The sequence below is a fragment of the Mixophyes fleayi genome, chromosome 2 (genome assembly GCF_038048845.1).
Source record: "Mixophyes fleayi isolate aMixFle1 chromosome 2, aMixFle1.hap1, whole genome shotgun sequence".
In the NCBI taxonomy this organism is placed as follows: domain Eukaryota; kingdom Metazoa; phylum Chordata; class Amphibia; order Anura; family Limnodynastidae; genus Mixophyes; species Mixophyes fleayi.
Genome location: NC_134403.1, coordinates 90,831,108 through 90,858,403, shown reverse-complemented (window position 1 = coordinate 90,858,403; position 27,296 = coordinate 90,831,108). Strand labels below are relative to the sequence as shown.

The window sequence follows — 27,296 nt, the reverse complement described above, 5'->3', positions numbered from 1 at the left end:
CTCCAGACAGCCCTTCATGTGTGACCTGCACAGTGTCCCTGGATAGCCCTGGCCATTCTGCTGCAGCAGCTTTCATCTCTTACATACATCTACATAAACTTTTGAGGTAGTGTACATTATAAAAGACACATTTTCACACATCATAATTAGATTTACAAACAAGTTAGAAAACACACATTTAATCATCTGCACCAATTAGATCTGCTGCCTTAGTATAGACCCCCTCTGAACAGGGATTTGCAAATACAACTATCACTTCTAGACTAGAAATGTACTTAACAGGTTGTTTAAGTAAATATTAGTTTCAGTGCATGACAAACATAAATGAGCTTTTAGATGTTTTAACTTACGGAAGATGTAGAAACAAAATAAGATGCTAGTGAAAATCAATTGTTCTGGAGTTTTAGGGAATAGAACCCAGAGTTTCATACGGAGTGGCAGTTTGTCATACTACAATTTCAGTAACCCAAACTATCCTTAAAAATCTCACCTGGTCTGTAGGTCTGTCTCTTATCCCGAGGAATACACTTTCAGGCTTACTTGCATATCACTTCTCCACCAAGGAGGAAATACATTTAGGTTTGATCTTCACTTCAAAGAGTACAAACAAATTAAACCTTACAAAGTCCAATTTAATATGATCTAGTGAAAAGGCAATAAAACAAAACTACTCACCCAAGTTTTAATCATAACATAATAATGCATTCCTGCCCATGAGCATAATGCAGTAATTGAAAGACATGATAAGGGGTGATTAAAGTATACTTTGTCTATATAAGCAACAAGTATATAGCTTTACAAAAAAAAAACATTGTGGCATAGTGGTTAGCATTGCTGCCTCACAGTGGTTGAGCTAGAGAAAGGGTGGTATCTGAGTGGAGTTTGTTCTCCCCACCTTTGCAGGGGTTTCTTTTGGCTGCTCTTGCTTCCTCCCACAGGCCAAAAATATACTGGTCATATCTGCTTCTGACTAAATTATTTCTGACGTGTGTCTGTAAATTACATGGTAAGCTCCACTGTGTCAGGAACTAATGTGAATATGTAAATATTCAATATACAGCTCTGTATAATATGTTGGTGCTATATAAAAAAAGAATAGAAAAACAGGGCACACGGGATCTCTATGGAAAGCACATGTTTTCCAATCTGTTACAGGAACATGCATAGCTGTACAATCTGCTAGCACATGCAATGTTTTCTTCATTTTATAATTGTGCTAGTGTACTTTTTTTTCTTTTGAAAAAAATCACTGGAATGACAGTGAGCAGCAGTGTATTCACCAAATAAAATACAAAACAGTGAGTGTTGGGTGTTTACTATATTTTATTACATAGGCAGCCATTCAAATAAAGCATATATATTTTACATAGCATCTTAGAAGTAGAACAGTGCAGCATATAATGCTCAGAAATCAGTAACGTTAACCTAAAAATGACCAGCATATAATGACCAGCAGGGGGGGTTTCTGGTTCTCCAGAAACCCCTCCCCTCTGCGAACGAACGGGCGCTAAACCCTGCCTCTACCAGCAGCACTGTACAGCAGCCGCGGCGCTGTCAAAGAAGCATCCACGGCAGTGCTGTATTGTAGTACGATACATCACTGCCGCGGACACTTTGACAGCGCTGCGCTGCACTTTTATGTACCACTTGAATGCATCATGTTGGGGCTACTCTGGGAACCCCGGCAAAGTGTCCCCTCTCCTGCAATCTAATTCTCCTATTTACCGGCACAGATAGGAGGAAGTCACACAACACTTCCACTGTAACGGATTCTGCAAAGTCAGAGAGGCTTCAGCAGAATCCCATAGGAAATGACAGATAACGCCATCCTGAGATGGCGTTACCTGTCTGCGCAATGCAATGCTTATCAAAGCTTCATTCATTGCAGAACATCACAGTCCCTATAGAAGTCTATGGGGACTGCAATGCTAAACAGTATTAGCCTTAACGGAGGAGATTTCTGTGAAACCTCGTTCCTTTGGGCAGTTAAAGCATAGCAGACATACTTAAAAGATGCGGCAAAAATAGCCCTAGTGCTGGTATTGGGGTGTAATTCCCAAAACCAGCTCTAGGCTTTGGCAACCAGGGCTGGCGGCAGTATAGCAGGAAAACCTGCAGCATGGGTTAAGTATGGTTAAGTATATTAAATCCACATTTTGTCCGTGATGCACTACAGGTTCCAGCTTCTTGGTGCTTGTTGTACTAACAAGCTCCAGCATACCCATGGCAGCCAGAGCATGCTAGCACTTGAGGAACAAGTGCACCAGAGAAAATGTAAATAAAAACACACACTGAATTTAAAATAAATATAAAATAATTATGAAATAAAAACCAACCATCTTGTAACAATCCAGGACTTGGCAAAATAAAAACCCTCGTAGAAGACACATGACTAACTCGATCACAAATGAACACACAATAAGAGGGGGTGATCTTTAGAACATAAATACAGTGCCTGGGGTTTAGCTGCAGCTCTTTAACAGGCTCTGGAACTTGTAGTATAAAGCAGCAATGAAAAAACACAGAAGAGAGCACGAAGCTTAAAAACCAAATGATAGCACTTGTGCTCTTGGAACCGTCTATCATTTACACCCTCGGTTTGACACGCCGCTATGATAACTGCGTGGTACAGCTCAGGAGTGTTCTGAATTGGATGTCCGACAATAGTGGTAATTATAGGAACTTTGCCCATGGATGGTGATGATGCTATTTGAGTATTTTTCCTTACCTAATTTACATCTGGGTTCTGTGTGTTACAATGTTTAATGTACCTAAGGTTTGACTATTAGTCTCCACCATTAATGCACAATTGCTTTTTGCATATTATTTGATAATTTTATTAAAGTGTTATCATTTGGTTTTTAAGCTTAGTGCTCTCTTCTGTGTTTTTTCAGTATTACAAATGAGCCCTTAGCAGTAGTGCAGTAATATTTATAACCAGTGAATTTCCAACTCCTGGCCTGAAAATAAGGAAAACAGAAGGGAAGGAGTGGGAAGAAGGTACCACCTGGTATATACTTCTATTTCTCTCCACGTCTTCATCCATGGGAGGTCCCAAGCCCCTTTCCCAATCAAGTTTGTGTTTCAGCGATATTTCAGGGTAAGATGTGAGGAGCATATTATGAAAGATAGAGATTATACCTTTTGTCATGGGTTTATAACACAGCAAAATGGGGTAAGCTGTCAAAACATTTGTACCCTTGGCAACTAAACAGTAGAAAAGACGGCTATTGCACATATGCAAACACATTAGTTCAGGGAATGCTGCAACTATCCTAAAAGGAGTCTAAGGATCTCCAGTTTAAAGTAATTAATTTAGAACCTCTACTAATTTTCCTCCATGGTTGACAGTGTAGAGGAGGGTTTAGGTTTAAAGGCAGAGTTTGATCCCTATTGGAAATATTGGTGAAGGTATTGATAATTTAAATTTCCTAACATAATATAACTCGAGAGATATAGAGGAAATAATAATAGGATAATTTTCTGCAATTAACATGGAGCATTTGGGAGTAGATAATATTGAAGCTAAAGAAAATGTAGCTAAATAAATTAGTCAAGTGTTTCAATTTGGAGCCAGTAATACAAGGATGGGGGGGGGAGGGGAAGGGGGGGACGGACACCAGATCACTAGTAGACTTCAATGAGATCTCATACCTCCAACTGCGGGGTGAGACCGCACACCCAGAGGGCTGCCTAGCGCTGTAAGATGCTAGACTACCCCATTAGACACCTCCCCCTCATATTCCCACCTGCGGGACAAACGTGTCCCCGGGCAGAACAGAGCCCTAAAATAGGGACAGTTGGGAGGTATGATACCAGGAACCCCATGCCACGTTCATGAGACAACCGAATCAGGGTGGAGAATTTGAGCCTGGGAGACATATAAATAAACCTGTTTATAGAGCTCTATATTTGGTTAAGAATGCCCCAAGGGACTTGAACTGGAATAGTCTGAAACACATACAAAATCCTGGGGAGAATGCTCCTTTGAACAGAAACAATATAACCAAACCATGATGTACCCGCTCCATGTGTACATATTCTTTTGAACTTCAGAAAAGAGTGTAGAGAAATTTTTCTTGTATTGAGAGAAATAATTAGTAGTAATATATAACACCAAATAATGATTTTGTCATACACCTATTCAAGATTTGTGATAATTGCTTATCTTTATCTAGAATATTTAATGAGTTTCTGATTTAGAGAAATCTATCTTTTAGCCAGACATAGCTGAATATGAATTTAACACTTTATATGTTTGTGAGAGAAGCTTGATGAGACAAGAGTAATAGGTATGTCAGTTTACAGACATCGCCCCCACATTCATCCTCCCAATGTTCGGATTACATCTAATAAGATCTGAAAAAGCCTCTATGGCAACAGAGGGCAACACTGTCTAGTGCCATGTCCTATTTGGACAAGATCAGAGGTGGTACCTTTTATGGGCCATCTGGCTTAAGGGGTTCATGTACAAGACCTTAATACCCTTTAAGAAATCTCCTATTTCAAGTTTACCTAAGATAAAGAACATAAAGGACCACACAATGCGGTCGTAAGCCTCTTCGACATTCAGGAAAGGATGTAAAGATGGTGTATTTTTTCTTTGCATGAGATCTATAGTGTACTCCCAGTATTATCCCTAGCTTGTTTTCCCGAGACAAATCCTACTTAGTCCTTATGAATTAATGATGGTAGTACTAGCGGTAAGAATGCTAGAGAATAAATTAACATCATTGTTTATTAGGGGCAATATCTACTTGGAATGCTTGGATTCTTACCAAGTTTGTGTATAACAGAAATGTTTGTTTCAATCACCTGTGAAAAGATGATTTTCCTATTAAAACTTCATTAAAGATGGCGACTACATAGGAGACTAAACTTGCTGCAATGTTTTATAATCAGCAGCAGCAAAACTGTTCCTGTGCACTCTCAGATTTCTGGCCCTTTATGGCTTGAATAAATTCTTCTGTAGCAATGTCCTTTGGTAAGTGGCAAGACAACGGAAAGGTCATTATGTAATTTGTATAATATTATATATTTTTGCTAAAAGATTGATCTCATTATTTCCAAGAGGTTTACAAATAATGTCGAGTTTTGAGCAACACCACTGGAAATGTACCAGCCTCTTACCAATACAGTAACAAAAAATACAAATAAATAAAAAAATACACAAGTATCTAAAATACGAAGTCTGCATATCAAGGAAAGCTTATTAATGTAATACTAAAAGCACATAATAAACATAATTGTCAAACACTCATTAAAATAAATGGCAAAATACTAATATTCCCAAAATTTCTTTTCAGTGTGCACTGATTAAATATTACAAAGCATTGGTTGACATTAAGATAATCTCTCTCCCTATATCGGAGAAAACCGGGAGCGATTTTAATGAATCGCTTCTGATTTAAAACAATCACCATGCCTGTAGTAACTGATAATGTGATTTCAGCTACCAAAGTTCACAAAATATATTCAACCAATTTAAATTAAACCCAAGTGTGGCAGATATATGTTATGATAAAATAGACTGGAATGTTATTTTAAAGCAATTCATTCAGAACTTTACTATTGCTTTAAATATAATGGAAATAGTACACTGAAAGTCTCCAAACACACAGATAGCTATGACACACAGTATTGCACAAATGGATTTCTCACTTCTCTGTAGATTGAGGTAGTTCAGTATGTGGGTGAATCACTGCAGCTCTATACAAACGCACACAGCTTAATGTGTATGGCCAAGGATGTTTCTGTTTGTACGCTGTATTAATGAGGGTCCTGTGTGGACACAGACTAGGGTGCACATTTATCAATATTCACATAAAGTGAAAAGTAGTTTTCAATCCTTATCGCAATGATAAGGATTGAACTATTTCTCACATTTATGTACAGCCCTGCACAGAAACAGCCGTTCCGAAAAACGGCTGTTTCTGTGATCAAAAAAATCATACTTACGCGCCTGTTAGGAACGCAATGTCCCTGGATCACCTCCTCGTCCTCTTCACACTGCAATTGCGCATGTGCAGTTGGAAGAACTGCACATGCGCACAAACATCTCGCTCTCTCTCTGCAACTATCGTTGCAGAGAGCGAGCGGTGATTGACAGGGAGGGATCATGTGATCCCTCCACACATGCGCTGTCCAGCTCTGCTATTCGGAGCAGAGCTAACAGTACTGAGATTTTTCATTTCTGATAATGTATGCCAGCTGCAGCTGGCGTACATTATCAAGACAAGTTTCCGAAAAAAATGTTTTTTTCGGAACTTGTTAGATTGCGGTTGGGAGCAGTCACCATACTGTTGAATGGTGACTGCTCCCAAAAACAAAGAGGAGTGCAAAGCAGCAGATATCCATGATATCTGCTGCGATGCACCCTTAATAAATATCCGGAGAACACTGTGGGACCTTAATTTCACGGTAAGTGCACGATAGTGCACTACCGTGCTTTCTTAAATATGCCCTTAGATGTTAAAGCTGGTAAGTAGGTTGCTCAATGAAGTTATTGCTACCAGAAGAACATCAGAACTTTAGATAACTTCTCTTGGGAGGATAAAAACGACGAAGGAACAGGGTTCGATACCTATACCTCTGTTCTTTTGCCTAGGGTCACACATGAAAGGTAGTATTGTACATCTTGGGTCTCAAATCAGGAGGTTTCTTTCCCAAAAAGTGGGTCTTCTAGAGAAACACAACATCCCCTGACATCTGCTTCAAAGAGAAAAATAGATTGAATGTTTCTGGGCACTTTTTAAACCTTTCATATTAAATGTAATTATTTCAGTAGTCATTTATATTTAAAGAGGTCAGTCCTAGAAATTCCAAACAAGTTTGGGTTTGAAACTCTACTAGGTGTGTAGAGAAAGGCAGTATTTGGGGAAAAGGATGGGGAAATGACAAGTCACGCTTAAAAGGTTCCAATCATACTTGTTGAACAGGAATAGGAGGAGTATGCTAAGGGTTAGCCTATGTATGGCACAGCTATAATTATATGAATGCGGGGAAGCGGTGCACAGACTAGTACCAAGTAGTTAAGATAAGGTCACCCCTAAAAGGCACAATTGTTCTGCAGTACAGTAGGTTAAGACCCAGATTTTAAATCTGAAGGGGAAACCATTATATTTTATTTCCTTGTCTCTGAGAATTTGGTAATATCTCAGTTTGTATGTTTTCTTTAGAGTGCAATCAGCCAAGTTCTGAAATATAACGAGTTGTAAACCTTTGAAGAGACATTTGTAGCGTGACGCGAAAACGATATTTTCCTTGGATTTGTAGTAACAGAGTCTCAGAATAACATGACGGGATTAGAATCTCCTTGAAGATTGGGACATAAGAATTTATCAATAAGGAGCTGGAACCAGGTGTTAGAAGATTTTCACCAGGAATGGTTTTAGTTGAGAGAATCAACTGACTGGAACATTTTTGATAGAGGTTGTTTTTCATATGTTCTTGCTGCTCTTTAAAAGGTATTGGAGGACATCAAAGAGGAGCGTTTGCAAATTCGCCTCTATATTTTGCTGGAAGTCATCTTGCTGGTTTTATTTTTGTTTTTTAAAAAACCTTGCCAGTTTAGTTAGGCATTTCAGTATTTGTAAACATGATCCCACAAAGACATGCAGATTTTATTATGGGAGACTAAATCTCTGATGACACTTATATGGTCTATGCCCCAAGGAGGCTAAAATTCTTCTTAAATTGACATTACTGTTATTTTTAGATGGCTAAACATTAGGACGCACTTGTTAAAGAGATGTCTGATTCAGGAAACCCCTTTTACATGGTCAAAGAGACGTTCAGGCCTTTTACAATAAGTATAGTACACTGAGGACCTCTAGTGGTTCAAAGCAAGAATACGCTTTCCTTTGTTTGAGATTAATATATTCCTAGTTCATCTACTATGTTTGTTTGAAAATGAAAATAGTAATTCTCACAATAAGAAATAATTTGAATCCAACTTCTGAATTTTCATATATTTGAACCTAAAACCTAAAGATAAACTGCAGTCTTGTGTGTTTAACACAAGTAAATGCTAAAAGCCACATTTTACATATAAAAGTATTGTTTTGATACTGGTCAGTTATAAGACTGATAAAGACCCAAGATGCAGGGAGATTACATTAAACAGTCCTTGCACACTGTAGCACTTATGAATCCTCCAGAAGGTGATAATATTGGTGGTGTGGAGCTGATGGCTCCAGATATTAGATTTGTATGGCCCAGAACTCTAAGGCGTGTCATCTCAGCTGTTAAGCCACGCCACCCTCTGACATTTTTCACATTTTATACACCATTAAATCAAAATTTATTTAATATGGAATTCTTATTACTGAACAACACACAATACTCTGTCAAATAAACACACTCTAAAGGCTTTTAAATTACAAATAAAAAACAATTAAACAATAATTTATCACACTACACCTCCCTGTTTAATAACTGGTAACAGCACCTTTAGCTGCAATTACAGCTGTGAGTCTATTTGGTTAACACTTTACCAGTTGTATAGTTGTTGAGGCAATGCAGGAATAGAACATTCTGTGTGGCAATGCAAGTAGATAACAGTCTTTATTGCGAATGTCCCACAGAGTGAGCATTCATATTACCTCAGTCCGTGCCTGAGGATACGAAGTATAGCAATATGAATAGCGTGCAGCTGCACAGTCAGATATCAACAATAAACAGACAATTTGGAAAGCCAGGAAACTCTTTAATGCATAGCAATCACATGCTTGGTGCAAGGTCAGAATCACAGAGAAGACAGATACAGGAACCATGAAGCTAGTGTGTAACACGGTCACTGGCAATAAGTGCAGGACAGGGGAGAGCTTATAAAGTGCAGCCTTACAATCAGCAGTCAGAGGGAGGCGCACCTAAACGGCATTGTAGATCTGGGCTGGGCACGTTACCGCGACTACAACTCCAACAGTTTACTCGACTTGGTAAATGCAAAGTTGTCAATCAAGACACACTGCCAAGCCCGAAAGTTTCAAATCACCACCAGCCACAATCGCAAAGAATGAAGATGCCGGCAACAGAAAGTCACGCGACTTTCCAGGACAATACCATTATTAGTGGTGTTAAGGGAGTAATGCAAGCAAACGCCGGCTGTACAATGGTTTTTTTTTTTAAACCAAGGCTTGTACATCTGCCGCCTTCTTGCATTACCCCCTTAACACTAATAATGGTATCATCCCGGAATGTCATGTGACTTTCTGCTGCCGGCATCTTCATTCCCCGCGAATGTGAATGGTGGCGATTTGAAACCTTCAGGCTTAGCAGTGTTTCGTGATTGACAGGTACTTCTGAAGTCGGGTAAACTGTTGTCAGTGTTGTGGCAGTCGTGGTAAGGACTACCACCGAGTAGATCTTAGTTACATGCAGAACACAGGGGAGATAAAAACTAGGGATGTGCACCGGCGACTTTTGAGGTCTCGTGTTTTGTGTTTTGGATTCGGATTTTCGTTATTTTTGGGGTTCGGATTTGTCTCGCAAAACACTTGACGAAAGGTCTCGGTTCGGATTTAAGGTTTTGGATTCGGATTTTTTTTGAAAAAAACATAAAAAGTTTAAAAATCAAGTTTTTGGGCTTATTTTCACTCCTAGGCTATTATTAACCTCAATAACATTCAATAACAAGCATTTCCACTAATTTACAGTGTATTCTGAACACCTCACAATATAGTTATTAGTCCAAAACGTTGCAACAAGGTATCTTTCTGGACTGCGTAGAGGAGTGGGTCACCACAATATATATTAAAAACCCTGAACTTTTATGAATCGCACCAATAAATGTACCTGGACTGCGTAGAGGAGTGGGTCACCACAATATATTAAAAACCCTGAACTTTTATGAATCGCACCAATAAATGTACCTGGACTGCGTAGAGGAGTGGGTCACCACAATATATTAAAAACCCTGAACTTTTATGATTCGCACCAATAAATGTATCTGGACTGCGTAGAGGAGTGGGCACTGGGCACCACAATAAAATATATAAAAAACCTTCAACAGGTCTGCATTACACTACACATACGGCTGCTCCTCCATCCTCTCCATCATATACATGTTGGAGTTTTAGCGTGTGACAACCTCTTGTTTTTGATAATGTCAGTGCATTTTGAATATTTTTCAATTTGCCCCACACCACTGAATGTACTTTATCTATGATACGCATCTATCTATCTTGACTGCGTAGTGTGGTGGCCCCGGTACACAATTTGGTACCGAGGCCACAATATAATTAAAAAACCCTCCACGTGTCAGAATTCCACCAAACAAGTATCTGGACTGCGTAGTGGGGTGGCCCCGGTACCCAATTTGATACCGGGGCCACAATACCTCCTCCAAACATGGTACAGACAATTCGTCATTGAGATCCCATCAAGTATGTTAAAGACAGACAGGGTCCAAGTGTTATTGGTTGACTTTGTAAACCAAAAAACTGTCCCTGTTGCACATAGTCGTGCAATGAAGACTGACTTTTTCATTTAAAGGCACCATCTTTCAAGTGTAGTGTTTGTAAGTCTAAGTCATATTATACTTTTGGTAAAATTGATTTATTTTGTTCCTCTTTATGGTAATTAGTAATAGAATTAAAGTATTAAATAGAATTAAAGTATGAAATAGAATTAAAGTATTAAATAGAATTAAAGTATGAAATAGAATTAAAGTATTAAATAGAATTAAAGTATGAAATAGAGTGGTATAGAGTTGTAGTGTGGTATAGATAGAGTGGTCCCCACAATATAATAATAAAACCCTCAACTGGTCTGAATTCCACCAAACAAGTATCTGGACTGCGTAGTGTGGTGGCCCCGGTACACAATTTGGTACCGAGGCCACAATATAATTAAAAAATTGGGCATCAACTGTCACCGTTGTTTAATATCTGATACACCTAAATATGGACTGCACAGTGGAGTGGCCCCGGTAGTAAATTTGGTGCCGGGGCCACAATACCTCCTCCAACTTCCAAGTGTAGTGTTTATAAAGACAGACAGCGTCGAAGTGTTATCAGTTGGCTTTCTTAACCCTAAAATTGTCCCTGTTGCAAATATTCGTGCAATGGACAGTTACTTTTTTATTGAAAGACTCAAGCTTTCAAGTGTAGTGTTTATAAAATATAAACAACAATACAGTAGTTTTAGAGCACGTCAAAAACTCTTGTTTTAAATTATGACACGGCATTTTACTTTTGGTTTAATTTCTTGAATTTTTTAAAATTTGGTTTTACTTTTTGAACATGGCAAACGACTGTTGATTGGTCATATAATGCCAAAAAAAAAGTTCCAAGATGGAATTGTCCTTGGGCCCTCACACCCACCCTTATGTTGTTGAAAAAGGACATGCACACTTTAACAAACCAATCATTTCAGCGACAGGGCCTACCAAACAACTTTGGCTGAAATGATTGGTTTGTTTGGGCCCCCACACCAAAAAAGCTATTCATCTCTCCCTGTACAGACTAAACAGGCTCTACTGAGGCAAGATGTCGTCCTCATCCTCAACCTCTGATTCCTCTCCCCCTACAGTGTGTACTTCCTCCTCATCACACATTATCAATTCGTCCCCGCTGGACTCCACAACCACAGGTCCCTCTGTAGTATCTGGAGGGCAGTGCTGTACTTCATTGAGGAATTGATTATTCATTTTTATAAACATCATTTTTTCAACGTTGTGAGGAAGCAACCTCCTTCGCCGCTCACTGACCAGGTTCCCCGCTGCACTAAAAACTCTTTCCGAGTACACACTGGAGGGGGGACAACTCAGGTAAAATAGAGCCAGTTTGTACAGGGGCTTCCAAACTGCCTTTTTTTCCTGCCAGTAACAATATGGACTGTCTGACATGTCTACTTGGATGGTGTCAGCAAAGTAATCATCCACAATTTTTTCTATTGTGACAGCATCCAATGCAGCGAGAGTAGACATGTCTGCAATGGTTGGCAGGTCCTTCAGTCCGGACCAGATGTTATCAGCATCCCCGCCAGTGCCTCTTTTGGGAAAACTGAGCTTTTTCCTCGCAGCCATAGATGTGGAAGAAAATGAGGGTGGAGCTGTTGGCATGTCACGGTCCTCTTCAGAGGACAATCTCCTGACCAGCAGGTCTTTGCACCGCTGTAGACTTGTGTCCGCCGGAAACAGAGACACAACATACGCTTTAAACCGAGGATCGAGCACGGTGGCCAGAATGTATTCCTCTGACTTTAAAAGAGTGACCACCCTCGGATCCTGGCAAAGCGTACGAAGGGCTACATCCACAAGAGCTACATGCTTGGTGTAATCGCAATGGCTTACCAGCTCCTCCCTCACTTTCTCCAGCTGCTTCTGCAACAGCCTGATCAGGGGAATGACCTGACTCAAGCTGGCAGTGTCGGAACTGACTTCTCGTGTGGCAAGTTCAAATGGCTGCAGAACCTTGCACAACACGGAAATCAGTCTCCACTGCGCTTGACTGAGGCGCATCCCCACTCCTTTGCCTATGTCGTAGGTGGCTGTGTAGGCCTGAATGGCCTTTTGCTGCTCCTCCATCCTCTGCAGCATATAGAGGGTGGAGTTCCAGCACGTCACAACCTCTTGTTTGAGGTGATGGCAGGGCAGGTTCATGCTTTTTTGATGTGCCTCTAGTCTGCGGTAGGCACTGGCTGAATGCCGAAAGTGTCCAGCAATTTTGCGCGCCACCGCAAGCATCTCCTGCACACCCCTGTCACTCTTGAGGTAATGCTGCACCACCAAATTAATGGTGTGGGCAAAACATGGGACGTGCTGGAAATTGCCCATATTTAATGCCCGCACAATGTTACTGGCATTGTCTGACACCACAAATCCCCATGAGAGTCTAAGTGGGGTAAGCCACTGGGAGATAATTTCCCTCATTTTCTCTAATATGTTGTCAGCGTTGTGCCTCTTATTAAAGCCTGTAATACACAATGTTGCCTGCCTTTGCATGAGCAGCCATTTTGTAGATGCTGCTACTGATGCAGCTGTTGCTGCGGAAGGGGATGCATCTACCCAGTGGGCTGTCACAGTCATATAGTCCTTCGTTTGCCCAGAACCACTTGTCCACATGTCCGTGGTTAAGTGGACAGTGGGTACAACCGCATTTTTAAGAGCACTGAGGACACTTGATCGTACTTCTCTGTACATTTTTGGTATCGCCTGCCTAGTGAAGTGGAATCTCGACGGGATTTGGTACCGGGGACACAATACCTCCATCAACCCTCTAAATCCCACTCCACTGATGGCGGACACCGGGCGCACGTTTAACACCAACATTGCAGTTACAGCCGCAGTTATACGCTTTGCAATAGGGTGACTACTATGGTATTTTGTGGTCATGGCAAACGACTGTTGGACGGTCAATTGTTTTGTGAAAGACTTAGCGGTCTTACGACTTCCCCTCTGGGAAGATGACCGACTAACAGCAGCAACAGCAGCAGTGGCAGTAGTAGGCGTACCGCTGCAGGATTCCTCGGATGAATCCCGTATTGAGGAGGACTCAGTCTGGCTGCTGACTTGGGCTGCAGGACTGAATCTGATGGAGATTGTGGAGGAAGTTGACGAGGAGGGTGTTGCTGGTGTGTATCCAACTGGACCACGGGATTTAGGTGTCCCTGTACCGATGAGGGTCCTAGCCCCAGTTCCTGAACTAACCACTGAACTATGAAGGTTATTCAGGTGACGTATAAGGGAGGATGTTCCTAGGTGGGCAAGATCCTTACCCCTGCTTATTTGAGCTTTACATAAGCTACATATGGCCATACATTGGTTGTCTGGATTTGGATAAAAATAACTCCAGACCGAAGAGGTGCATTTTTTGGTCTTCTGACCAGGCATGACGATGGGCTTTTTCATCCCATGGACATCAGCTGTTTCCCCCCCTGGTGCCTCATTTACAATAACCACATCACCATCCTCATCATCAAGTTCCTCCACAGCGCCAGCTACATCATCAATAGCCTCCTCCCGAGCCACCTCTTCCCGTACAGTGATGGGAAGGTCAGGCTTGACAACCACCAACATCCTTGGACTCGCCTTGTGGATTTGTGATAATTTCTCTTTAGAAGGCAGAGTTGTTTGCTGTTTTGTTGCTGACAGCATAACTCTCTTCAATTTTTTGTAGGGGGGGGAGGAGGAGGAGGGCTAAGATCCGTGGGTGAAGCTGAACCACTAGTCATGAACACGGGCCAGGGCCTAAGCCGTTCCTTGCCACTCCGTGTCGTAAATGGCATATTGGCAACTTTACGTTTCTCCTCAGATGATTTTAAGTTTCTCTTTTTGCTACTTTTTCTTAACTTGGGCTTTTTGGATTTTACATGCCCGGTACTACGAGATTGGGCATCGTGCTTGCCAGACGACGTTGATGGCATTTCATCGTCTATGTCATGACTAGTGGCAGCAGCTTCAGCATTAGGAGGAAGTGGGTCTTGATCTTTCCCTACTTTATCCTCCAAATTTTTGGTCTCCATTATATGTAGCACAAGATACTGCAGAATGTGTGAACTTGGTAATATTGCAGTACCAATGGACTTATACTGCTGGATTGGTTTTGCAAATTTGGTTATAATTATTATATATTTTTTTTTTTTAAAATTTTTTATTTTTTTTTACTTTTTTTTTTATTTTTAAAAAACTTGGGAATAGTGGGGAAATAACTATGCCCTTAGAAGCACAGAGCACAGGACACAGCACCACTGGACTGAACAGGACACGGCACAGGACCCAGCAGCACTACGGACCTCAGCAGGACAGAGCACAGGACACAGCACCACTGGACTGATACTGCAGAATGTGTGAACTTTGTAATATTGCAGTACCACTGGACTTTTACTGCTGAATGTGTGAACTTGGTAATATTGCAGTACCAATGGGCTTATACTGCAGGATTGGTTGTGCAAATTTTGTGGTAATTAAAAAAAATTAAAGTAGTTTTTGGTATTTTTTAAAAAAACTTTTTTTTTATTTTTTTAAACACAGGGGAATATTGGGGAAATAACTATGCCCTTAGAAGCACAGAGCACAGGACACAGCACCACTGGACTGAACAGGACACAGCACAGGACCCAGCAGCACCACTGACCTCAGAAGGACACAGCACAGGACCCAGCAGCACCACTGACCTCAGAAGGACAGAGCACAGCACACAGCACCACTGGACTGATACAGCACAGCACAGCACAGCACAGCACAGCACAGCACAGCACAGCACAGCACAGCACAGCACAGCACAGCACAGCACAGCACAGCACAGCACAGCACGAGATCTACCAGGACAGAGGACCACCTAACACACCCTCCCTCTACCCTGATCAATGCCCGAGTGAAGATGGCGGCGACTAGCGGGGAATTTATAGGATCCGAGTATCGCGAGATCCGACAACGGGATTATGAGTCAGAGCCTCAGTTTCACATTTGAATTTGGCGCCAATACCCGGATCTGTCTCGGATCCGACTCGGATCCGCAACGTTCGGGTGGGCTCGGATTTCATAAATCCGAGTGCGCTCATCCCTAATAAAAACCCAACAGGGAAGCTCTGTCTCACCTGTCAAAATCCCCAGGACATGTGTGTGTGTGGAGGGAGAGGGGTGGGGGGTTACCCTTGGGAGCCCTTAAATTTTTTTGCCATGCTATCCATAAATATCCGATTATGCCCCTGATCAGGGTTCCCTCTAAGCTGAGCAATCTGGAAATAATAGAGTTAAATCCGTATCTTACTAGGAAACATCCTGCAGATTGTGAATGCAAACCTTTCGGGTGGAGCCCACATTAGAGTCACCTTTTAACTCTTTCCTTTCCAGATTGCTCAGTTTAGAGGGAACACTGCCCCTGATCTGGATAGATTGCTTGAGCTCCAGGAGGTTGGATAAGGATTATTGGTGAGCAGCAATAGTCAAGCCATTCCACAGATTTCCAATAAGATTGAACCCTGGGCTTTGACTAGGCCACTTCAGGGCATCATAATAAAGTAATTTCAATGCGTTTTTTGTTGTATGCTTTGGGTTATTGTCCTGCTGGACTATAAATCCACCACAAGTCTTAGGTCTCCTGCAGACCTCAGCAGGTTTTCCTCCACGATTTTTCTATATTTTGCTTAATCCGTTTTATCAACTATTTTGACAAATTTTAGTACCAAAGAAAAAAAGAAATATCATAACCCAGAGGTGCTCAAAGTCAATTCTCAAAGCTACCGACAGGTCATGTTTTCAGGATTTTTGTCTGTAGAAACAAGTGGGATCATTACTGACACAGAAAAATAGCTTACCTCCCCTATGCATGAAATTCTGCTGGTAGCTCTTGACGACGTGTTTGAGCATCTCTGTCCTAACTATCCTAATCATACCACTATGCTCCAACCATCAGACTTTATGGTAGGTATACTTTCCTTAGATGATGCGCATTTTATGCTTGTACAAAACAAAGCACCAAGCATTGAGGACACAAAATTCAATCTTGGTCCCCGACCATAGAATATTCCTCCACTTGGAATTCTGGGGTCTTCCATATGCTGTCTGTAAAAATTTAGGCGAGAGATCTTGTGAGATTTTTTTTCTTCTTTAAACAATGGTTTTCTTATTGCCACTATCCTATAAAGTGTAGAAGTGTGAAGTGCTGTAACTCCATTAGGGTTGCCTTAGGACTTTATTATATTTACTAAGCGGTGGTTCCGATGAACCGCTGATGTTCGATGCTCTGACGTCATTTTTTATATAATGGCAATATTATTAACGATAAAGCCCATCGATTTTTGTCGTTAATAAACTTGCAGTCTATATAAAAAGAAAAAGTGATGGCAAAGCGCCTTCATGATGAAACTCATTTGGAATGTACCAACTATGCAATTTTTCAGGCGTAATTATTTTGAAATACTTTAACTGTACAAGGGTGGACTCCAATCAGTTATTTTTGTGACTCAAACGGATTCCACCATGGTTTATCTAGGTGCAATTTCAAACAAACAAAATGATACGATCAATTATTGCTTGTATTTATTTTTTCATTTCATTAAGAAAATTTAGAGCTGCTTTTATTTATTTTTTTACATTTGAGATGACACAAGACATGAGTATTTTGTGTTGATCAGTGGTAAGAATTCACAAGTCCATACTAATTCCATGATGTAAAAAAATAAAATGTGAAAAACGCCAGAGGAAAATACTCTTTATGGCCACTATAGATAATATAAGTGCCATTTTGGAGCTTTCTTGGTGCTGTTCAAATGGCTCTCCTCGTAAAGCAATAAGTACAAACATTAGTGTACATACTAATATTAATTACTGCAAAAATACCTGCTATTATAAATCTTGAACCAAATAAAGGATATTGATTGCTGAGGCTTACACTGTAAATCCATTTTATGAGAGCAGATAGATAAAACATACTGTATGTATAGAACTACACATTATATTCCAACAATGTAACTGCACTTTTTAAACTTCTTGCCCAAAGATGCAAGTTACAATATACGTGGTCTATAAGTAGACCATTTAGAAATATTAGGGGACCGGTGTCCTAGAAGATGAGTGACCGGAAAAGAGCAGCTACTAGCAGTAGGGTACCACTGAATGCAGCCTTTGATTGCACAAAAACAGAAGTTCTCGGGATGCCTGAGGTTAGGGACTGGCTGGCAAATTATAGCCTGCTGGGGATGAGACTCATCTCAAGAGCCTATTAGGAACATTTCAAAGAAATAAAAAAATGCATGTAGTCCAGTGACCCAGCCCAAGGTAGCCCACTATGGGACTGGCCTCAGCCCATCAAGCCCCTACCAGAGTTGCCCAAAACACAGGAAAATGTGTTAGAGGTCACAAAGAAAACGGATGTTGGTAGGGAAGAAAGAGCAGAAATGCAGGTGTGTAGCCATTGTGGGGTGCAGCGCCATACCGTGAGCCACAGAAGTGTAGTATCCAGAACAAGTGCATCCAGAGTGTCTGCCTAGGAAGAACAACAGTGAGAGCGAGTACTGTTTTCAGAAGTGCTGTGAAGCCAGACAGGAACTGGAGGGAGCAGCCTGCACATAGAGACTTTAGGAGTTGAGAAGCCCCCCCCCCCCCCCCATTCTTTAGACAGAGCTGCAAGTCTAACAGTGCAAGCTGCACTTTTAACAGATAAAAGTTGCCAACCTTAATGACAAAGCTGCCAGTCTAGTCCAAAGACCTGCTAGATGGCTAGAGTTAGCTGCCAGACAATGAAACTACCAAACCAAGAAAGAAGTCTGTCACTGCCAGAGAATAAGCTGCTAAGAGTCTTATACAAGATGTTAGAGAAAGAGGAGTTTAGGTCCAGTCTAGCGGAACAGACCGAGACGAAGCCCTGTCTCTTTGCCATTGTTACAGGTTCCTGCTGCTATTACCCCAACTATATTGCCATTCAGAGAAGAGAATCACAGTAGATTATTTCAGCCCTTCATGTGTTTGGAGAGTCCTCTAGGTTATCAGAACTGGACAGTGTCTACTGCATGTGTGAGTAACCTACCTAATTCTGCACTGCACCACACGCAGAGCCATTTTCCCATGTCACAGCCTGCTTTGCACAGTCTTGCATTGCCTTACACTGTTGGGACTACTCTTCCCCTCATCCTCTACATTTAATGGTGCTTAGTACCCAAGGGACTACTACTTTGTTTCATTGCACCCATCTGTGCTCATATGCGCCCATTCAAGTGACAGCATTTCTTGGTGTGCAATACATGTCCAGTTGCTCCTAGAATATCACCTGTCACATTACCTTCTTCATATTACTAGTGTTGAGATTACAACTTCCATTATCATAGCATTCTTCATACTGCATTAAACTTTCTTCAGTATTGATATTCTTCAGTGTTGCTAGCATTTTCATTTTAGATACTAAGATTGTAATACTACCGATTGCTACCACATTGTCCAGGTCCCCTAACGGGCCTGCACTGCCTTTGGAATCTACCCTGATCCTGCACTCCTTTATCTTTGTTCAATCAGTTACCACATCACCCCTGCCAAACCTTTTATCCCCTCCCATGTTGCCTTCTGCCTTATCTGATCATGCTCTAGAACCTGGACCCTTGTTTTTGTTATGGAGCAACAAAAGTAATAGCTTGTAAAATAAAGAGAGCACAGATGACAATGTAAAATTCGTTTAAAGAAAATTGGTCATGTAAAAAATTTCACACACTAAAACTGTAGTATCAATGTACATTGTTAAACATAACAAAATGCTACAAACCTTTGTAGGTATATTTGTAGTGTTAATTTTGTTAATAATATTGCTTGACGTATATGGTCTTATTTATGGAGGAAAATTGGTTATTTCTGGTGGCAATATGTATTGTGATGACTTGTACACATAATTTCACCATAATAAGCAGATCCTATAACCTGTATCAGAAGTCAAGAGATACCTGCCCGGGATTGTGCCATATTTCCCTCCGTCATCTGCTGGTCTCCTGGAAATGTCAGTGACTCTTCTGTACGTATTGTGGTTTCCACTAGGTAAAGTGCTGTATTTCAGAGGATTGTCTGGGTGTCTTCTGGGGTTTGTGCTGTACACCCATGAGCCATCCAAATCCATCCACCTTCGACTGTCCATCCTAACCAGTGTAAACAAGACAAACTAGAAAATAAACACATTGCCAAAACAGAAGTCGCAACTTAAGTTTTAGGGGTCGTACACATAACCGTTGAAAAACAATGTTAGTTTAAAGCGTAGGAAAAACTTGTACTCTTTACTCATTTTTAATTTAGTTAGAAGCAAGTTATCCAATGTACTGTGCTGCAATATGTACTTGAACACCAGCTTCAGAAAACATGTTCTAGACTGTTCTGTATGATAAACACTCTTATAGCGCTTGATTTCAACATCTGTGTATACGAGGCCTAACAGTGTAATCTCAAATCTAAGGCTAGAAATAGGACCAACGCAACCTTACCTTTGCTTTGTCATCAGGAAATTTTTGGATGTTAGTTGTCAACTGATGTACCCGATTCAGGTTTTGGTTTAAGGATTCTGTAAAATAAGCATTTTTTTTTTTTTTTATCAGAATTCAACTAAGTGAATCTGGATCCTCATAATAAATATACAATTTAATACATGCCCGAATCTTTTGTAAAAGATTTGGCAATCCGTTCAATCTAAAAATATGGATTCAATGTATTTCCATTTCTTCCCCCACTCACTGCATGTTGTCCGGGGCTCTTTCAAACAGTCACTGACCAAAAGCAGTGCCTGCCCAAAAGTCTGTAACAGCTCTGACTACTTAGCATGTAGTGACCTCTATGCCTAATAACTGAAGAGTGTAGGGTCTTCTGTGCCAAAGTCTGTTTGTATGATGCTTTGGGTCAGGCAAGTGTAGGGGTAAACCAGACAGTACACAGCGCCATGGCACAACTTGTAATGGGGTTCGTTGGACAATTCTGTTCATACATCTTGGCCACAACGCATATAGTAAATCCTCTCAACCCCCCCCCCCCCCCCCCTGCTTGAAACTGGAATGCCAATCACACCCTTTGCTGGAGAGCTCAATTCATACAGGAGGTGAAGAGGATTGGATGGATTGCAAAACCCTGTTGTGAAGAGCGGCATTGCCTCCATCTTCAGGGAATGGGATGGATACATGGAGAATACGGTAGTATAAAAGGTGGTTTTGTCCAAAAGTGGATCACCACTTTATGATGTATGAACTTGGTTTTACATAGAGATGCATTTGACACCAGCCTTCCTGCACCAGAACGACAGAAGCCTACTCCTTGTCGTTTAATGTTTATATCTATTAAATAGGCTACAACCGTAGACAGGAGTTGGCTTAGGTAAAATAAAATGTGCTGCTGTTAATATTGTAATGCTCTGACAACTGATTGCTCAAGGAGGAGGAAAATATAAACATCCCACTAAAGGCATCATAGTATAAAAATATATAGTTTAGCTGTATTTACTGAACTGCATTCGATCAGACAAATTTTCAGTAATTAAGACTTAGTAAGCACTGTGCATTACTCATCAACTATTCCATACGACCGCACTGTTTTAGGACCAACACATTTGTATTTTGTAGCCATATTTCTAGCAGCAACATAGCACCAGGGTATTTTGTTACTGTTACAAAGCACATCTACAAGTTCTAAACACATGGAGATTATATATATATATATATATATATATATATATATATATATATATATATATATATATATATATATATATATATATATATATATATATATATATACATACACACACACACAACTCTGCAACAGATGCCTGTGTACCTTGGATCCAAAGTTTCCCACTGCACTGAAGGACATTAGAACACTTTTTTTTGTTTTTATCAGAGCAGTTAATCACTAGAAAAAACAAAAACTATCACTGCTACGATCGCCTGTGACCGTGTAAAAAAAAAATTCTAGCTGCTTACAATTGATAGAATAAAATAAAAAACAATTCTCACCACAATTTAAATTTGTTCTTTCATTTGAAACATTTTATGAACAATGCTAAAGTTTGCAGTTGCTCACTGTGAGGATCAATGATCTGCATTTCCTAGCTGTTAAAGATACGATGACTGCAGCCTGAACGTACCATGCAGAATAAGCACCCAATACCAATTCATGCTTGTTACAATAAATGTATATAGCTAAAGGGATAAACTTTCTGTAGAGAATAACCCATTACATTACAATGTGGGCAGCATGGTGGCTAAGTGGTTAGCACTTCTGCCTTACAGCACTGGGGTTCAATTCACGACCATTGCCTTATCTTTGAGGAGTTTGTATGTTCTCCCCATGTTTGCGTGGGTTTCCTCCGGGTGCTCCCCCCAAAAAATCAAAAACATACTGGTAGGTTAATTGGCTGCAAACAAATTGACCCTAGTGTGTGTGTGTGTGTGTGTGTGTGTGTGTGTGTGTGTGTGTGTTAGGGAATTTAGACTGTAAGCCCCATTGGGGCAGGGACTGATGTGAGTTCTTTGTACAGCGCTGTAGAATTAGCTGCGCTATATAAATAAATGGTAATAATAATACATTAAACGAAGTTAAAGTTTAATAAAGAAAACAGTGCTTATAGAAAGGATGAATTCTCACTTTAACCTTGTTTTTGACAGTGTTTATCCATGTGCAAAAGCAATGAAGCAGTAGTTTTGTTTTTCCTGTTCTCCCAAAGGTTGTGAATAAACATATTGAATTTTACCACAAGGAGATGTCAGACTATGAAGAGAATCACACAACATCTCTCCCAGAGACACTAATAGAAGCACTATTTAACAGAAGACAAATGTTCGAGGATAAACATTCCGAACATCTACATGATATTTAATTAATGGGAGAGGCCAGACTTTCTGGTGTGAAAAGTCAACACTTATTTTTATGCAGATGTCAGATTTATCCTCTATCACATCATGCTATAAGCTGCCTTTTCATATTGAATGAACTTGTTGGTGTAGTTGGACTTTAAAGTCATGTAAGTGGTTTATTGCATAAACCATATTATATCCTTAGCAGCAACAAATGATAAATGTATCTAAAGTAGACAAACTTACATTATATGCATACACGAATACACCCACTATCACTCCTGAACATCTCATCCAACTGCAGATACTGATCCTGATCTATAACACGGGCATGCTAATCCACTATTTATTCCCAAAGGGAATTATGTACATAATACATTCGACACACACACAGCTCAGCACTCACCTCAGTCCAGGAAGACTATGCAGGATGACAATACACTTCTGCACAACCAGGCACTATGCTTACAGTAGTAAGCACATTCTGGTTGTATTAATATTGCTATATCCTCCTACAAGCCGAGGAATCCTAATTATTGCCTGTAATATGTGTAAGGCAAACAATGTAAAGTCTTCATTACCTAGGTCAGCATGAAACAAAACTCCTCCACATACACTAATAACATGAAAGTGAATTGAACTGTATTTTTTTGCCAATGTTCGCATTAGATGTGAGATGATAAAAATAAGGCACATGCACAAGGATATTAACATATTTAACACACTTCAGTAAATATTGACACTGAAACCCCACAAAATAATGTACTTTCACACATTCTGGCGAGCTCCAAGATAATGCTGCTTCAATTTTAACATTGCCTGCACCATTCACAATCATATATGTAATACGTCCTGTAAAATATAATGGAGTTCTATGCAAATGTTCATTTAGTCCCGTGCAAACACTATAGTACACTATGCTGAAATGCAGCTTTGAGATGCCAAATAGACTACTAATAATTTCAAAGGTCCCCTAGAGCGATATTACATAAACTTTTGGAAGTGTTTATCAACATGAGTATGTAGCCTAAAAGATTGCATATATAATACTACAAAAAGTAGATAACATTTCACAACAATAAAACATTCTTTTTTATTTATTTTTTTAAAACAAATAGCAAAGCAACTAAAATATTAGTATAATAATGTCTATAAAAGTGGAAACTCCTATTAGAAAATCCTATATAAGAAAGGAGAATGCCATGACTAGAGGCACCTGGGCGTCAATGTAAATGTTTTGCTTTAAACCCTGATCACTAGTATCAAACAAACCCCTTCGTTCCCAGCATTTTTACTCCATTAAGTCCCCTACTATTGCTGCCTGGGAATGGCATTCAGCTCTCCTCTGGTAACAAGATGAAGCATCACATAAAAGATAAAACATGAATATATTAAAGCAAAAATATATTTTTACTTTATGCCAGTCATTACTTTTTAATAGGGCAATGCCAAGACCCGCCGCCTAACCATAATCTTAACCCTAAGCCTTAGATTAGATTATACAGATGGCAGATCCTGGCATTGCCCCTTAAAACCGGCAATCTGACTGACGCCATTTTAAGCGATGTCAGTTCCCACTACAGGCATTTTCTGTAGGCCTGTCGGAAATGTTCGCTGGGTGTTTTATAGTAAGTCTGTATTTCTATCATGTCTGCCTTATAGCAATCAAAATTTTTGTGTCGCTACAGTAGCTGTTGCAATTATCACAATAGGCATAATGCAGTGGTTCCCAAACTTTCTCCATTTGAGGTACCCTTACGGTCTCCAAAATTTTTCCAGGGCACCTCTAAGCCAAAATAGTTACCGGGTAGTCACGGTTTTTTTTAAGTATTTGGGTCAAAATCATGTAGGACACATTTAGGCCCCTTCACCATATCACAATATACCATGTGCCCCTTCACCATATCGCAATATACCATGTGCCCCTTCACCATATCGCAATATATCATGTGCCCCTTTACCATATCACAATATACCATGTGCCCCTTCACCATATCACAATATACCATGTGCCCCTTCACCATATCACAATATACCATGTGCCCCTTCACCATATCGCAATATACCATGTGTCCCTTCACCATATCGCAATATACCATGTGCCCCTTCACCATATCGCAATATACCATGTGCCCCTTCACCATATCGCAATATACCATGTGCCCCTTCACCATATCGCAATATACCATGTGTCCCTTCACCATATGCCATGTGTCCCTTCACCATATCACAATATGCCATGTGTCCCTTCATGCTGTGTTCCCCTACACCATCTCACACTGTGTCCTCTTCATCAAATCACTGTGTCCCCCTTCACTAGATCACTGTGACCCCACATTGCTTTTTCCTCTCCGTTCCTTTACTTACCTTCTTTCCTCTTCATTTTATTCTGTCTTTCTTTAATGTTCCTCTCTGCTGCTGCTCCTTACTGACACTGTCGGACATGAGGACGTCACACCCGACAGTGAGAAGGATTATTCGGCACTGGATTGGCAAGTTTATTTTTTTATTTTGCAAGGGCAGCCGCGACACCCCTGTGACAGCTCCGCAGCACCCCAGGGAGCCACGGCACACACTTTGGGAACCGCTGCCATGATTACCACCGAACAAAATAAATATGTTTCAAGATTTCAATGTGATTAGTTTTAGGAATTTCAAGAGGATTCATGGGGGTAAATGTATGAAGCTGCAGGTTTCCAGCAGTTTTGAAAAGTGGAGATGTTGCCTATATCAACCAGATTCTAGCTGTCATTTTGTAGAATGTACTAAATAAATTTTAACTAGAATCTGATTGGTTGCTATAGGCAACATCTCCACTTTCAAACCTGCTGGAAACTTGCAACTTGATACATTCACCCCCTGGAGTATTGGCAAAAAGTCGCAAATCACAACCTCAGATTTCAATAACTATTCTGTCCCTAACCAACATTTACCATTTATGTGTACACTGCTACTGTTTTTAATAGAACAAGTGCTGCTCACAAGGGGCCTTCCTAACCAAACATGTTTTATATGCTTTAGAGGCAGCAAGAGCAAGGTAAGGAGCATGTGACGAAGCCAAGAGGGAGGAAGGTGTGAATCCCTGTGTGCACCCAACTCCAGAGATGGTGACTTGCGACACACAGGATGTCTAGCGATTGTATGAAAGATTTTCTCTTTCATATAAATCACTAGCAGGTCTTATAGTTACTTTGCAGGGGGTGTCCTTTAAGATCATTTAAATCACACACATTTTCCAGCTATAGTCCACTGGAGAGAAAAGTTTACACAGGTCTAACTTCACAGTGTGTCAGTGCTTCTAGCTATTTTTTTCCTGTGTGTCTTTGCAGAAAAGATTTGTCTAGTGTTAAGGCAAATCTGGCAAATAAAGACTGACTAGCACATAAAAAAAAAATTAGCTTGTGCCTCAAAATAACAAAAACTCTAAACTTTTCTTTTTACACCTTATTTTGAGGATATGCGCTTCTAACTGCCAGAGGTCCCTTTCCTCCCTGTATAGTGAACTGGTTTATATGTTTGTCAGACTCCCTTCTTTTCTAGGGTTTACAGTCAATTAATTACACCCAGTAAGCAACATGTTTTAATCTTTGACTGGGTATAATGAGGTTTATTAACCAAAATGTATTAAAATGTACAAATCTGAAACCATAGCAACAAGACATTTGTTTTAATTGTCTAACTTGCATGAACATAGACAAAAGATAATTGATTGGTGTATGCTTTAAATGCACATTAGCACAATGTTAGAAGAAAGTGCCTGTTATCACATCCCAGAGGTTTCCTGTCAATTAAAAAAAACTAACATGCAAAAGAATGTTTCACCTATGATCATTCCTACTTCATTTTTCACTCTATTACTGCAATTAATTTTTTAGCACTAACCACACAGGTTAATGTGCACTGAAGATCAATGTCCGCCTATTTTATTAATATGAATAGTGGTGGTAAAAGGGATTGCTGTATCCAGTTTACATGTGAAAACTAGAACGAGCAGTTTGAAAACAGTGGTTTGCTCTTCAGGGTACCACCACCCCAACTGTATTAGCACTATTTTAAATAACTGATTAGAAATCAGTAAAAGCTCTTTACTTAAAAGACAATGAAGAAAAAACATGCCTTGCATTATGTATCAATAACTTCTGCATTATAAATCACAATTGTGTTTACATTATGTATACAGTTTGCAAGAAGTACTATAAAAGTAGACATTTAAATTGTACACTTGATGTGTATTCAACTCACCTGCACGCACAATGCTGCTTTTTCCGGCACACAGCCTCTGCAGTGTCCAAGTCTGTCACAACTCTCTAACAGAACACAGATTTTTTTTTTTTCCAGTGCACTGAACTGAACAAACAGGGATTTAGCAGCACAAGAGGTGCCCATACTCAGCAGAATTCAACTGACCCGTTATCCAGCACAACAGAGAAAACAACTCCCCAACCAATATAATAAAAAAAGGAGAGGGGGAAATAAGCTGTGTGTTAGAACTTACTGCACATTTCAGCCTAATTATGTGTCAATAACATCAGCTTCGAGTAGTGCTACGACAGTATATAAACACATAATAGCCTTTACAAATACAACCAAAATTGCACGAATTTAAATACTCTATTGAAGAAAGGCATAGTTGTTACTCTGTACATTTTTACACAAAAAGATTTTTTTTTTTGTTTTTGTTTTTGTTTTTTTACACAATTCTTTATTTTATTAGGTCAACAAGAAAAGGCTTAAATACTACGGTCATTGCTGGGAATTGTTGTCTACAGTAGTTACATCGGTGTGAAGCAAACTCCAAAGCAACATTATACATCAGCATTTTCTTTTGACATATAGATTATATAAACAAAAACTACAAGTAACACTTAATAGAATCTGGGAGAAATTAACAATCCAAATACCAGCACACAGAAAACAATTATTACATAATGAACAAAAATCAATCATAAGTAGCAAAAATGGTAAATCAAATAATTATCATGTATTTGGTGTGCTGGTATTTGGATGGTTTATAAGAGAAACTGGGAGAAATTAAGTGTTCC

The 27,296-nt window shown here is 40.0% G+C and overlaps 1 protein-coding gene across 1 annotated transcript in view; it reads right to left on the bottom strand.

The window, feature by feature from the left end:
- Positions 1–26,558, bottom strand: part of DDN (dendrin) — a 47,654-nt gene extending 21,096 nt beyond the window's left edge. The window contains exons 1-3 of the mRNA XM_075199635.1: positions 26,497–26,558; positions 19,900–19,976; positions 19,372–19,560 (exon numbers count right to left, since the gene is read on the bottom strand). Coding sequence (XP_075055736.1) covers positions 19,372–19,560; positions 19,900–19,913 — 203 coding nt within the window. The 5' untranslated portion in view covers positions 19,914–19,976; positions 26,497–26,558. The remainder of the gene's footprint in view (positions 1–19,371; positions 19,561–19,899; positions 19,977–26,496) is intronic.
- Between the last annotated feature and the right edge of the window lie 738 nt (positions 26,559–27,296).